Source organism: Cryptomeria japonica, chromosome 3 (genome assembly GCF_030272615.1).
Source record: "Cryptomeria japonica chromosome 3, Sugi_1.0, whole genome shotgun sequence".
Taxonomy (NCBI): domain Eukaryota; kingdom Viridiplantae; phylum Streptophyta; class Pinopsida; order Cupressales; family Cupressaceae; genus Cryptomeria; species Cryptomeria japonica.
This window is the reverse complement of record NC_081407.1, coordinates 155,009,278-155,024,801: the sequence shown is the minus strand read 5'-3', so window position 1 is coordinate 155,024,801 and position 15,524 is coordinate 155,009,278. Positions and strand designations below refer to the sequence as shown.

General features: G+C 35.7%; 1 protein-coding gene across 6 annotated transcripts in view; it reads right to left on the bottom strand.

Annotated features, from left to right (window-relative positions):
* The window catches only part of LOC131043895 (uncharacterized), a 115,928-nt gene that overhangs the window by 57,210 nt on the left and 43,194 nt on the right, over positions 1-15,524 (bottom strand). For 4 of the 6 annotated variants that reach the window (XM_057977125.2, XM_057977126.2, XM_057977127.2 and 1 more), the window contains exon 2: positions 492-586. In XM_057977125.2, the coding sequence (XP_057833108.1) occupies positions 492-586 (95 nt within the window). The remainder of the gene's footprint in view (positions 1-491; positions 587-15,524) is intronic. The other 2 variants (XM_057977129.2, XM_057977131.2) reach the window with 1 other exon arrangement.

The window sequence follows — 15,524 nt, the reverse complement described above, 5'->3', positions numbered from 1 at the left end:
CAAACTGCAAATTCTTATGTTTGTATACTATTTTGTCACCACCTCGTCTTTTGAATACCTCTTGCCATATATTAGTTCCCTCTGCTACCTTTCCAATTAAGTTTTCTTAAGTTCCATTTTTAGTTACATATCTTTAACAATGTCAGCCTTCAATGTTCCCTATATATCCAACAACCCAAACACACACCCCAAAAGTACAAGCTGATGTTGGGTGTAAAATGTACCTCACACAAAATATAGTCAATCCAAGCATTCTTATCAACATCCGATTTATTAGTTTATACGTCTTTATTGATGACTGTTCTAACCATACTCAAAATTGCTTTCAACTACTGCATTTATATGTTTCTTTTATTTTTTTAAAGATAATATAATGCAAGATGTACAACATTCTACGCAATGTGATATATGCACTTCATTTAACATTGTAAGTGTACGGTAATTGATTCTAGCATCAAATAAATACATAGCAGAAATAAGACACAGCATACCTCTTCATTAGGATTAGGAAACTCACTTTTCGTGTCAATCCAACCAAGTCGAATAACTTGATCAGAATATGCATCTGGTTGGTATCCATCAGGGCCTATTAACCAAAGGAAACAGTAATTAATGAGAAATTTCAACCAATACAATTATCGTTTGATTCATATCCTACCTTACAGTAAAATGCATCACTGTCATATCAGCAAACTAATCAGATTAAAACATATTCACTTGAATGGCATAATATTGCAAATTAGTTATAAAGAAGTATGTTCCATCCTAAGAATTCTGCTTCATTTAAGTTACATTTCTTACAGATTGTTTTTTCCCAAGGTGTCTTTGGGTGGGTCCATGATTAGTGTAGTGTTTTCCCTCTGTCATTTGAGAGAGAAAAAGAGATACAAACAATATAGCTTTTAGGAAGAAAACAGACTTCAGTTTGTAATGATCAATCATCAACATCTATCAGTAACTATTATACATACCAAGGAATTATCAGAAATCGAATTACCATGAATGAGTGCTTACCAGGCAAGCTGCTTTCTGTTAGCAACTTAGCACTAAAAGCAATATCTGAAACTTGTTAAATGTATGTATTCAAACAAGTTAGTATTGAACAAATTAAAGCACAAAGGCCTGTGTGAAGCTACAAATACTAAAATTTAAACTATGTTTCTCTTAAAACTCGTCGTATAATTAGGTAGATTAAGCACAGTTCTCTGCATCTCACAGTCTACATTGACAGTCCCAGACTCCATTTCCAAACCCAACCTTGTCAATCTCAACCACAAAAATTATTTTAAAGACATGTTCTCTGGAAAGTCAATAGCAGGAAAATATTGAGATCATGCCATTTTTAATGCTCGCGTCACAATACTAAGAAACCATAAAAAGCAAGACCAATGAATTCAACAGTAGTTAAGAGTTCTACAAACATCTCCATTCCTATTATTATATTACACCCAAGTTGCAAGAAGTATATTGTAGTAAATGCAGGTAGGAACTAGAACTTTGTCTTAATTAAAAGCTGAATCAAAACCAAACATTTTATTTCAAGAAAATAATAGTAATCAAATATGATACAACAATCTTAATTATCTGTTTAACAAAACCATATGGTTCAGATTAAGAAAATAATAGCAGTCACATATGACAATCTTAATTAACTGTGAATCAATGGCAAAAAATTTATTTCATAAAAATAACAGTAGTCACATATAAAATGATAAAGCTCAAAGAGCTTGATATGATTTGGATAACTAATGTATGAGGATTCCTAACAACATGAAAAAATGAAAAATGACTAAAATATGACACAAATGACCAATATGGACACTTCATGCTTCCAATGTACAAGATTATTCCCATTAACGTACCTATTCAATGTCTCCTGCTCGACTTTCATTATGCCAAACATCTATTTCACGTCTCCAAAACTTTATTATATTTATTTTCCTCTTACTTCTTATCTAACATCCCAAATAACTAAAATATTATGTAATCACCAACGTGGCCACCACAAAGAGTATTTTAAAGTTAACAATGCCACTATAGTTACAGTTTCCTGTGCGTCTTAGCAAAGTTTCCTCATTCTAAACATCTATTTTACATTTCCAAAATTGCCTCATTTATGCTGTCCTGAGTCCTCCATCACTTTCTCACTCAATGCACAATCACTGTTAAAATACCAACCCTACCTCATCCAATGTGTCTCCCAAACCCTTGTACAACTGAAATAATTAAAACTGCGTTTTAGTTTCACACCTGAGCATGCAGCACACAGGATCACCAGATGACCTACTTGCTACAAATATGTATTGAAAGTTGAAACAATATCCTTAAATAAAACTAAATGCATAGCTGGAACGGTTACAGTTGATCTCCAGTTTACCTGACTTAAGGTAATTTGTTGTACCAACAATCACTGATCACCAAAGAGAAGTCGGTAGCTTTTAGCCTTTTACCAATGATAAAATCAACGTTTTCCAGACCATTTGATTTATAGAAGAATTTCAGGAAGAAAACTGTGTTAAATTTTTGTGCAAGTCATTTGTTTCTTAATCTGATGATAGATCATGAAGCATGATCCCAACTGTTGAAGCAAAAATTTATATCAGTTTTAGCCAGATGCTCTTCTATGTGACTTTTACAAGACAACCTCCAAAGAAAGCCAGCTTCAATCTACTCTAGAACTACTTACTATTGCTTGGGGTGAAAAAAGATTATAGAATAATAAAAGATGTAAGAAATCAAGAGCGATGTGCCACAACAGATTGATATTTTTTCCTTAATAGAGTCCTTCGCACAAAACTGATGATCCTCTAAATCTAGTACTCCACAGCACACGCATTAGATACAAAAGTAAAAAATTTAGCAATAGAATAGACATTACCAAGTTAAACAATCCATATACAATTCAGATGGAGTGTGATGTCCCCTAAAGAGAACCTTCTTTCTTGTTGATTGATGAATGATAAATTGGAAATGACAGTTCCTACATAAACCGACTGTTTAGATTATTATAGTTTTGTCATATATAATTTGAATGAATATTCTTTATTTGCAGAGTAAATGTACAATATATATGCTGGTCCTCCGCAATGATTCTGTTCTGATTTGGTTAGACTGTAGCTAATATATCCCAAACGAGTTGGGCTGCGATAGTAATATAATTCCCCCTCCTCCATGATTTGCTGGTTCAGAAGGTATTCAGTCTTCTTTTGCCCTTGATAGACTGGGCATTTTGACAGTATAGTAACTTTCCGTATTCTTCCAGCATACAAACCAGTAGCTTTTCTTTTTAATTTCTCCTAGTTATTTCCTGATGGCACAATCTCCCCTCTCTATATACCTTGGGAGTTCAAGTAGATGCACCCTTTGTCGCAACCTTCTAATGCACCCTTTGGTGTTAACAATAACTAATGTTTATTAATCTGTGCCCCTTCATTATTACGTGTTTCTTAGGCAATTTGTATCATAGCTTTCTTAATCGTATTGATCCAATCATTATTGCTAATTCATCCCTTCAATCTTAGCAGCTTACTGTGCATATGTATGACGAAATATTCACTGTTGTTAACCCATCCCATATGAATCTCATCTAATCAACACCAGTCTTCTACAGTGGCTGTGTGTTCGACAACAAGATGGTAAGTTGGGCATATCGCAGGAACGTTGGGATATCACATGGAGAGAAAACAACTGAGCTACAACACCCTAATGAATATGTCAGATAATAAATAAATGCAAATTAACACAAAGGGCTTGAATATTGAATAGCAAAAGTTAAGGTCATCTACTGAAGGTAAAGGGTTTTTCCATATTGCTTTCAGATAGCGCAGTTTTATTGTTTATCAAATAATATCAAGGCTTTGCAATACTCAAAACTACTCCAAGTAAAATAAAATCAAACTAAACCATAACAAGCATTTCCAAACCATGCAGATGTTGTATCATTATCTTGCTTCAAAATGTAATTTCCCCCTTTTTAGCCTGACATGAGGTGATCTGTCGTTAGCCCATCTTGCCATGGTCCCGAGGGCTAACCAGGACTTTACAGGGATCAGTGAGGCATTTGGCCTGGGCCATTTCAGTTTCAGGCCAATAGGAGGTGTTTTGGTAGGGTTTCCAGATACTATTTATAGTAAGTCAGCAGTGGCTCAGTGGTTGGGATTATTTGATGCATTTTATAATGCTAGTATTTATGGTGATCATTATTTGTCATCAGGTTTGCAAATTTAATGAGCCGTTAATTATTTGGGCAATTAAATTAGAAGTTTCTAAAGTTAAAACAAATATTTAACCAAGTGTTATTTAATGCTGGGACTAATGTTGGGAAAGAAAATATTAAAAGTCCCCTTAATGTTATTTTATTATAACATTCTTTTATCCCACATTTATGGTGTATTAGGAAATGTGCCCAAATGGTGTTATAAATAAGAGCTTTAAATGCTGATTATCTTGGAAATTGTGAATCTTGGAGATTGTGTTTCCTGGAGATTATTTGCAGGCTTTTGGGGATGATCACCCTCGAAGGCAACATTCTCTATGCCTGTGAAAGATCAGGTCTGGGGAGTAAATTCAATAGGCAGTGAATGTATGGAAGGGCATTGCTATTTACAGTTTGGACTATCTTCGCCCAGCTGAAGAAAAACACAGGTTATGGTGTTTGGTGGTCACAACACTCAGCGCTGAAGTTCTCACTATAGGCTGCACGTATTTGGAAGGGAGTTGTCCTCAACACCCAGCAGCATAAGACCTGGCCAATTTAGTAGAACTACAGAGGAGACTGTTATCCTTTGAAGGCCGTATTAATACCAGGCAAGGGGACATTGAAGGGCATGTTGAAACCACGCAGCCTGGCATTCGTTGCTGTGGAAAACAGAAAGGTTGCTGGCTGCTAGACACTAGACTGAGCCATATCTTTCTATCTTTGCCCCGCGTGATTACTGGACATGTCTACAGCTGAAGACACACCTAGCTTGGTGATATCCAGGTTTGGGCTTAATTCACTGGTCACTTACAGTGCTGGGCCGTGATTTTCCAGAATGGTAGCTGCTGTTCTATATTGTCACAGAAAGATGGAGAAAGGCGACTAGTGGAGGCTGTTCGAAGCTCGACAGTAATACCAGGTTTTTATGGGGGTGTTGAGTGATACATTTTAGCCGTTGATTATTGTAAAAGGTTAGGTTTTGAAAATGTGTAAACCGAAAAAAAATTCTGAGTTGTGCAAAGCTGAAAAGTCAATAGTGTTGATTTCATAGTATTCACGGTTGCAATATAGTAGTAAAAATTTTACACTTTTATCGTTCAATTTGTTGAATCAAATGTATGCTTGCAAGAAACCACAAAAACCTAAACGCACCAGGTTCAACTAAACGTCAGATACATTGCAGACAAGAACAAAATAGTACTTTCCAAACCACATTCAGGGCAGCCAGTACATATATGCCCTTGTCCAAAGTGTATATGAACCATAAAAGCATTATATTTACATGCGAACACCACAGCAAGCTGAAAGTGTACATGGATTTAATTACACTTTGGTTTAAAATGGGAAATACACAGAAAATTACAACACAAAATATCTCAGTTACCGGTTCTTGCCAAAAATGGCTGGGTCCTGGTCCAGATCCGTGCCCGGTCCTCGTCCGAGCCTTGGTTCGACCTGGGTCCCACCCGGGTCCTGCCCAGGCGGGACCTACAGGGAACCCAGCCGCCTGGGCAGGACCCGGGTGGGACCCAGGTCGAACCCAAGAGGACCCGGGTGAACCCACGCCCGTGGGTTCCCAAAAACGGGGCCCACAGGTTAGAAAACAAATAAAAACAATTAAAAAAAAAAAAATTTAATCTTAATATTTGTATGTTTGAACTGTGAACATATATAATTTTGATGTTTGAAGTTTGAACATATATATATATAAAAAAAAAATTAAAAAATATATATATATGTATGGACGAACCCGTACCCGTACCCAAAAAAAAAAAAATTTTGCCGAATCCACAAATCCAAACCTGAATCCAAACCGGAACCGGTAACTTAGCAAAATATTCATAAAACAATTGTTATATCATGCCAAAAAGAGTGTGTAGCACCATAAACCTGCTATTTTTAAAATGCCAAACCCTACACCTGTAATTTTTTTAGAATGCCCAACCCTAAACCCTAAACTTATAGTTTTTTGAAAAAAAACCTTAATTTTGTAAAGGGGCATGTGTTTTGACCAGTCAATCCAGCATTGAACAGGCCTGCAATAACCCGGCTGTGTTGTTCTCACTCAGCATGGCTTGTGACCTGGGTGATGTTTACTTAGAAGTAACCATATGTTATTGCTAATTTGTTACTATGATCATAACAGTGTTTATCTTTATTCTCATGCAAGGATCCATGTGAACCGATCTTTCTTAATCTCACCTTAAAATCCTATGGATGCATGATCTTCTACCATCTGCATTTTGTCGTTCCTGCAGAAACATATTCATCTCCTCTACAAAGTATCTGCATGCTATCATATTTTCCCTTTATAACATAGAAGACCTGTGGGCTACACAATTGGATGCCACAGCATCAATATCAACAATCTGCAAACCTTATCACACTAGCAAATTAATTTCACTTCTAAGATGAGCATCCTGCTGCCACATGGCATTCTGTAATATGCACCCTACATTTTTTTTGGTTTATGGTTTGTTTCTTGAATGTTGAATGTGTTTTGGAATGATAATATGAAGCATACAATCAAATAGAAATGTTTGCAACAAAACCCGGATGAAATAAATACTGATATTTTATTTTCTGAAATACCCACAATCTGCATTTTATTTTCAGAATTGATACAGAGTTTGGACAGCAATATATCATTAAAATTAGCAACACCCAAATGGCCAAATTACATCAAATGTAATGACCCTTACTATAAAGGCCACTAATAAACCCCAAATCTGAACTGAGACAATTTGTCAAACACTTGGCATGCACTGAATTGTTTTGTTTGTGATGTAGTGTTTCAATATGATAGTTGTTTTGAGCATCAAGTACAATTGAGATAACAATACCAATATTGAAATGTAACACAATAAAGAAAAATAAAACTCTAAATATTCATGCAAGGACTTCAATGCTAATATATCATGAATTTCCCAAATTCTGATTGCTTTGTTCAGTAGACTAATTTTCTAAAAATGTATGACTGTTACAAACTCTTACACATGAGCACTGAATTTATGACAAGAGAATGTATAAACTATCACACATGAACAATGACCTTGCAATGCACCTTCTCTACTATATCAATCCAACTACAAGATAGCAATGTCTGATTACAATGGACTGTTTTCTGAATACATATATGACTGTTACAACTGTGCACTTCTATCATAAAAATTGACAACAAAAACCATGCAATGGAACCTGGAAATCGCTCCTTGAACTCCGATTATGAAATGCTGATGAAAGGAGGACTGGACTGTCCCAAGAATGCCCTGCTGTCACTACCGTACTGTCCCTGCTGCAGGCCGTACCTGGGTCGTACTGTGCGGCTGCAGTACCAAATTTTGAGCTGGGATGAATTCAAAACCCTTATTCACCAAATACAAGCCCTCAAATCAACCTTCAATTGAAATCCAACATGAAATGGCTGAGTACCATCTCCAATAACGCAACCCTTCAGAAGATATTTCACTTCCTCAGTTATGCTAATCTAAGGGAGTTATCGTTCCCAAAGATCAATGATATTTGCAGACCTTCAAGCTCCACAAATGCTCAAGTAGATGCACTAGAGAAAATAGACTTCGATACCAAATGAGAGACCCATGGGGTCTATTTATACACATAATAGAATCTTCTAGAAGCCTCTTAGTCTTTCTAGAAGTATCCATAACTTTCTAGAAGTATCCATAATAGAATCTTCTAGAAGCCTCTTAGTCTTTCTAGAGGTATCCATGACTTTCTAGAAGTATCCATAATAGAATCTTCTAGAAGCCTCATTGCACTTTTTAGATAAAAAGTTACTTCATAAAATAAAAAGTGCACCTCAATAACATTTTGGCCCCAAATAAAAAGTAATAATAAATATAATGTCTCCAAGAGCATAATGAGCCATCCAATCACCAAATAAACGCCAAAATGACTCTCTCATCACAACCATCTGCCTACGAGAGTCTGGAATAGGCAAATCCACGTAAAGTGTCATGTCATACTAAAGAGGGGACATGACATCAAAATGGCAATAGATTGTACCCATTTGCTGCTGTTACAAAATGAGACTCATATTGATCTGGCATCAGCAAACTGGGACTTCAAAATTATGTCAAAACCCTACAAACTGTAGCTGCTCCTTCAGATTGTCATCCAAGCATAAAAGCCTCCTACGAGCCTCATTTCTACCCCAAACTGCTTCATACCCTAGGCGTTAAGCCCTATGAAGCTCATGCCCTGCCTTACGCTGTATGGCCTCCCTCTAAAATGGTATGGACAGCAATGTGGATGGAATAATCTACAATCTGTGCTCCCAATCTGCTCCTTTGTTCTTATAAATTTATCAATTGCTCCTCTTTCAACACAATCTTAAGATACAACTAAAAATCTTGCAAATAAAGCCTCTGCATAGTCTCTGAATGAAACTACCTACAAATCCACCAGGAAAGATCTCACTTTAGCAATACATGTTGCAATGTCCCCATTTTGAAATAGGATTTAATAATATATAATAATAGACATAAAATAATTAAAATATATATAATTAAAATGTGATTAAGTCAATGAATGGTCAAAAGACATGGAATGAAGAGTTATGACTCTCTCAAACATGAGGTATAAGAGAGAGAAGTAATCATTTGAAAAGGGATTAAAGAGGAAGGTAAAAAAAGAGAGGAGCATAGGAATTAAGCAAAGATAAATGGAAAAAGGAATGGGAAGGAAATGAGGAAATGACTCTCTCAAAGGGCAGAAATAATGAAGGTTTCAAAGAGTGATAAATATGAAATGTTGTGACCCTCTCAAAGGGCAGAAACATTGAAGGGTTATGACTCTTTCGAAGGGTGATAAATATTTAAGGTTGTGACTCTTTTGAAGAGTGATAATTATGAAAGGTTAGGACCCTTGCAAAGGGTAGACATGATGAAGAGGTGTGAGTCTCTCTCACATAGAAAGTTATAAAGGGGAGAAGGTTCCATTTGAGGAGGATATCCATGGGAGATCAACTTGGGTAAAGATTTATTATCCTCAAAGGTAGCAATGAAGGGTGATGACTCAATTCTAATGAAGGGTGGTGACTCAAGTCTTGTGAAAGGTGCTGACCCTTTCATTTCACCAATGAAATTTTGAAGAGATCATTCCAAATCATTCAAGGATCACTTATCAATCATCATTCCAATCAAGAAAATCAAGAAAATAACAATCAACAAATCATTCTATCAGATCAGCATTCATTCAATCACCATTCTCCAATATATCAAACCAGTGCGTCATTACATTATCACTCACCAATACCTCAAATCATACAATCAAATGAATTCACCCAATCAATCAATCACTCATTCAACAACAATCCATCAATCAAGGAAGAGAATTCAATAACCACAAAATGAATCAGATTTGGCTTTACATAAGATATTGAAATAAACAGCACTCCGATCCAATATTGTAGTGTGGTATGATTTCTCTATATATGGCATATTGAAAATTGTATATATATACCTGCACACAGTCATTAATGATACATTTCTGTTTAGGCTGCTTAACATAGCATAGTAATTATTAATTGTATCTGCTCATTACTGTTTCATGATATGTTGTGATTTATGTCAGACATGGTAGAGGAAATGAGGGATTAGAAGAGGGGTACGGAGATGGGGTACTCTTCTAGGTATGCCACCTCATGGTGGTGACCGAATGGTTCCATGAGGCCAACAAGGTACAAGGGGTACTGCCTTTGGGCTTAGAAGAGATGGGCTTCCGGGGCACCCTGTTATGAATACACCTCATCCCTCTATCATGGTGAATTAACACACCAAGGAGTTTGATCATAGGAAGTGGGAAATCGATGGCAAGATGAGGGGGAATGTGTATAGGACACCTCACTTGGTACACCACCTCATATGGATGGCATGAGCCACATGAGGCCAAGAGGGATGGTATATCTGTTCTTGGGCCTAGGGTAGAGGATCTCTAAGACACCCTATCGAGTCACCTTATCCTAGCTTCCCTATGATTGAATTTCCTCAATAAGTTAGAGGTATCTTATGATTAAGTTTATGTCCCTAACTCTAGTAGGAAAGTTACTCGAAATTGTGATTTTAGGGCAAAAAATAGAGCATTTACAATACGGGACATTACAGATGTCCTCCATGAAGGTTTTTGTCCTCACAAAGCCCTTGGAAGAACTTTGTTCAACCAGCAATATCTTCTCATCAAATTTCCAAAACATGAATGCCAAAATGAGCTCAAGGAGACTATTTATCTGTTTTCCAAGTCCCATGCCTAGCTTGGGAAATAAAATTTATTCTATTTATTTTTAAACTCTCTTATGTCTTCCATGTAGGCGTCCCCCTTTAAATTCAACTTAAATCAACTTTTCTATCCCCTAGACGCCATTTAATAAAGTCATTTTAAAATATTAAAAAAAGCTTTAAGTTAAATATTTAATTTAACTTAAAACATCAGCATTATTTAAAATAATTCCCTCGGTCACCAAATATCGCCACTCAAATCAACATTAAATGCAACCACAGACCATCTGAAGTGAAACCACTGCCAACTAACCAAGTTGGTGTCCAAACTGTCACTTAATATGGTAAAAACAAACTAACTATTTAAAATCACTCCAGAAAGTATCATAACACAAATCTTACCAAACTAAGCTCGAGACAACACCTATTAATGCCAGATAAGTTGGACTAAACGGTCTCCAAGTCACAAAAAGGTTCCCTAATAAACCAAATTAGCCTACAGGAACCCCTGAATAGGTTAATGGCTACCAAGCTGTCAATGCTTAGAAAGGGAGCCTTACACTTTCAGACCCATATTGTTTCATTTCTTTGTTTTCCTTCAAAACATCTAGGGCTCACTGGCCACACCATGTTGCCTTCCACCCAATGGTATGAGATTGCACTATCACCCTTAAACAGAAACTTGCAAGTTTATGTGGTTTGTTTGATATCTTGATGCAGCACTATATCTAATGATTCAAGAGAAAAGTGGCATCACTGTAACAGGTCGACTGCAGTTTTAATCGAAACATTGAGAATGATAATTGGCATCTGCTCCACTACATGGAAATCAATGGCTACAGTTGATGAGGATAGCAGCTGTCATAAGATTGAGCCTGCAACCTTTACTCAACAATTTAATCTACGTGCTTTATCAGTTGGATTAAGTGTCAATTGAGATTGGCAGTTGATGAGGATAGTAGCTGTCATATAATTAAGTCTGCAGCCTTTACTTAACAATTTAGTCTGTGTGCTCTATCAATCCTTCAAGGCCATAATTTATTTTATAGCATAAAGCTATGCTTCTCTTTGCAGTGAGTGTTTTTACACTACAGTTACCCAAATGAAAATTCCAGAAGCATGAGACTTCTCTTAAATTTAGAGCATTCATAAGATTATTGCTGTTATGTCAAACCAGTTTAGACCTTAGCACATAATGGGATCGCTCAAACTCTAAATACTTGCAGACTTGAATCTTTTGAATTTAACGAATTCCTTGTTGATGACAAAAGAGTTCTACCTTCAACTCAAAATGACATATTCCTATAAAAAGGAAGTGGATGCCAAACATTTTATGCTAAATCTATAGGGCTAATCAACGCTAATTGCTAAACTTGAAATGAGTAAAGTTATAAATGCTTGTAGAACTAGAGATAAAAATGAATAATTTTTTTATTTTTCTAAAATACTGCAAGCCTATCACTGTGATGCTAATTCTCTTTACTTAGTTTTTATAAGTTTATACCATAATAGATGTTCTTACATGAATGGATGCAAACTGAAAATCAATCTTGACCTCTCCAGAGCTATGTTCCATGAGGACATGTCCCCTGGCTTGGTACCCTCATCCCTGTACCAGAAATGTTTTGGGGACTCAGAGATGGCCAAGGAATGTCCCCTCCCCGCCACCCTTTTCAGCCACAAATCAGAAATGTTTCAAGGATGGCCAAGAAACAGAAAAGGGACATAGAGGACGACTAGCTGTCCCCAAAATGACTAGAGGACGTTCCAACATCCCCCATCAATCTTGGGAGGGCTAGCCATCCCCTAACATACCCAGGCACAATTTTATATAATTTTAAGAAAAAAAACTTACAACTTTCAATGCTTGTTTGATTTATGATGTGCCCACTAGGATTTACAAAAAAATATGAAAATGGTGTTCGCCATGAAGATTTGTGTGGTTTTGAAGGTGTTAATTTGGGCTGCCCCCTGACCCCACGAGGAACACTACCCCTCAACCCCACTAGGGGCGCTGCCCCTTCACCCCATTAGGGGCATTGCCCCCAAACCCCCATCAAACTATAAGTCTAACCAAGTATTAAACCAATGATGAATCATGATCACAAAATCTACAAAATACATATCCCCTATTGCAAATCTCTACATCTTCATAGTCAAAGCCACAATCAAGGATTATCTTGTTTCATACAATGGACAACTTGTTTAGTATACAAGGACTGCCATTAACAAAGTTGGCATGCTATATTCAATGTTCATTATAGTGTTGAATACAAGTTAAGTCATAGTTGGCAAGAAATGGCATTTTCATAATGCAAAAAGTAATAAAATACCCATGATTTCTATTCAATTACCCATGTTCGCAAAGGATCTATAAAGTTTATGATGAATGCTTTAGCAGTGATATGGATATTTCAAATTTCTCTATATTTTTAAAAACTTCACAATTTTTTTAACAATCGTCCCCTAAAAATTGGCCCAAAAGTACCTTTGTACTAGAAACACATCCCTTGTTGTCCTTGTCCCCAAAACTCCGTGGAACGTAGCTCCAAAGAGGAATGTGGCATTAAATTTGAATGGAACCTTTAAGAGTAAACCTAGATGACTGGATATGAGAGAGTTATTTGCAATTTTAAGTTACTATCAATCAAATCATCTATCAATATTTTATAGGAGCTATATCTTAACCATGCTTCCCAACATCCCAAACTCACAACGATATAACATGGGGGATTTGACTTAATCAATGAACTATGAGATGATTCACTAATTATGGACCCATTCTTATCCTCAATTATTGTAATATCAATCTCCAGAAGCCTTATTTGGAGACCAACAAGCTAACGCACCAGTCTTATTCAGTAACAATTCGGTTGCCAAAACATATGAGGATGATTATCAAATGGTTTCATATACATTTAAACAGCTTATCTTCCAAAGAAGATTCAGATTTCTATTTATAAGCCAAAAAGGTTTCTACATGGCATGGAAGAAGTAAAGTTAGGACACCTCGACAACTTGCATCTTGTAATGTCCCCATTTTTTAGATTGGAATAAATTAATTAGATTAATTATTCATAAAGTTGTCCACAAAATTAAATCAAAAGGATTACTTTATGTTAATTAATTTAATTAAAAGTGACTTAAATAAAATAATAAAATATAATAAAGTCACTTTTTGGAGAAAAATTATTAGTCACTTTATGGAATAAAATAAAATATAAAAATAAAGTGACTTATTTTATAGACATAAAGTGAATTTATGAAGTGAGAAAGTGGTCGATTAGTCTTTTGGCACCCAGAAATAGGGGATTTCACTTTCCACAATTTTCTACGGCTATTATACATTCCAAAAAAAGAAGGTGAACGGGGGCTATTGAACACAATTCCAATAGTGCATATTGTGGCTCTAGCTTGCAAGATATTGTGATGAGAAAGCCCATGTGGCTGTAGCATGTTATTTTCTGAATGTTGCAATTTCTTTTCATTGGGATAATAGAAAGCAAATGTTTCTTTTTTGCATTTTCTATTTATTTATTTGTTATTGTTGTGCTTGGGTTTGGAAGGGGAGTACACTTCATCATTTTACAGATATGAGATTCCCTACTTCATGGCAGTTAGTTTTGGAGTTTCTTCATCAAACTTGCCTCATTTACATACAAACTGTCACAACCCTAATTATGACTCGGCTCTAAATTTTGTAATGACATGCTTGATGCTTATTTGAATATGAAACCTAACCATTATAACATTTGGCCCTAAAGTTTTGTAATGATATCCTTGTATGTTTATAGTAACCATTTTAACAATATGGAGAATGAGATAGTTATGGCAATTATAAGTAAGCTTTAGTGATTGCATATATAGTTATGTGATTGAGTTTTGTATAGAAATGTTAATATTGTTGATAGCCATCTTCTTTCCTTTGTTTGAAGCGGAAAAATTTTATTCCTAATATTGGAGTGACAAAACAACTACACACTCTCACTAAAGAGAGAGTATCACCAAGAAGAGGAGTCTAGCAATCGGAGGGCAATTTGGGTGAGAATATAAACACAAAAGCACATAGTATCATTTTTCCAAACTGCATTTTGAATTAGAAAGGGTAATTTAAAAGTGTATTACATATTTAGTTGTTATCAAAATAAAAAGGGAATAAAAAATATCACTACAAATGTGTTGATCAAAAAAGAAAGTATTTTGTAATATTAAAAATAATAATAAATAATTATAACAATAAAAAAATATTGTAATATTACGAATAATCTTTCCCATTAAATATATTTTAATGCTTCTTCTTGGGGATAAGGAGGAACCAGTGGGAACCAAAGCTAAAAGGAAAGAATAAAATCATTTATTTAACACTTTGATTAATGGTGGGACCTAAGGCTGAAAGGGGAATTTAAAGAATTTTATAAGTAGCTATAAAAGGTACGTAGAAGCTCATGCTTCTTAAACTATTATTAAGCTGCCTTTCTGGAAAAGAGGAAATGGGGACAGAAACCAAGGTAATACCTACCTTAAGAATTCTGCCACTTTTGAAGAGGAAGGAAGAAAAAAATACTAAGGTAAAGAAAATTGTAAATTGAGAAAAGAACTCCCTCTTCCCACGTAGCAAAGATATGGCTTGTGGTATAATAAAAAGAAAGGAAAAAGGCTATTGGAATTATCTTGGAGAAAGGAGAGGAAGAGAAAGAAAGAGATAGGGGCTGGAGTAGTTACAAGGAAAGCAAATCTCTGCACTCCCTAGTTACAGGCATGTTAATATTGTTTATATCTTAAAATAATCGAAATGTTCTCTATAAGAGAAGGCCCACAGTTGGCTGTTGGAATTGAGAATTAACTGCAGTTGGTAATGTTGATGTGTTTTTTATGACCACGTCGAACATAGAATAGAGTTGCCTAACAATCACTTCACTCTCTCTTGATCAAAGTGCGATTGCATGCTAAGATTGCAGAAAGTTCAAACAATCGACTCCAAGGTTCCTTTATGCTACGGACGTGACTCAGTTGGCTGATGTGTTTGTCGGTAATCCAAGGGGCCTTACGTTTGCATCATTCTTTCACTTCTTTGTTGTGGCTGGAACTCC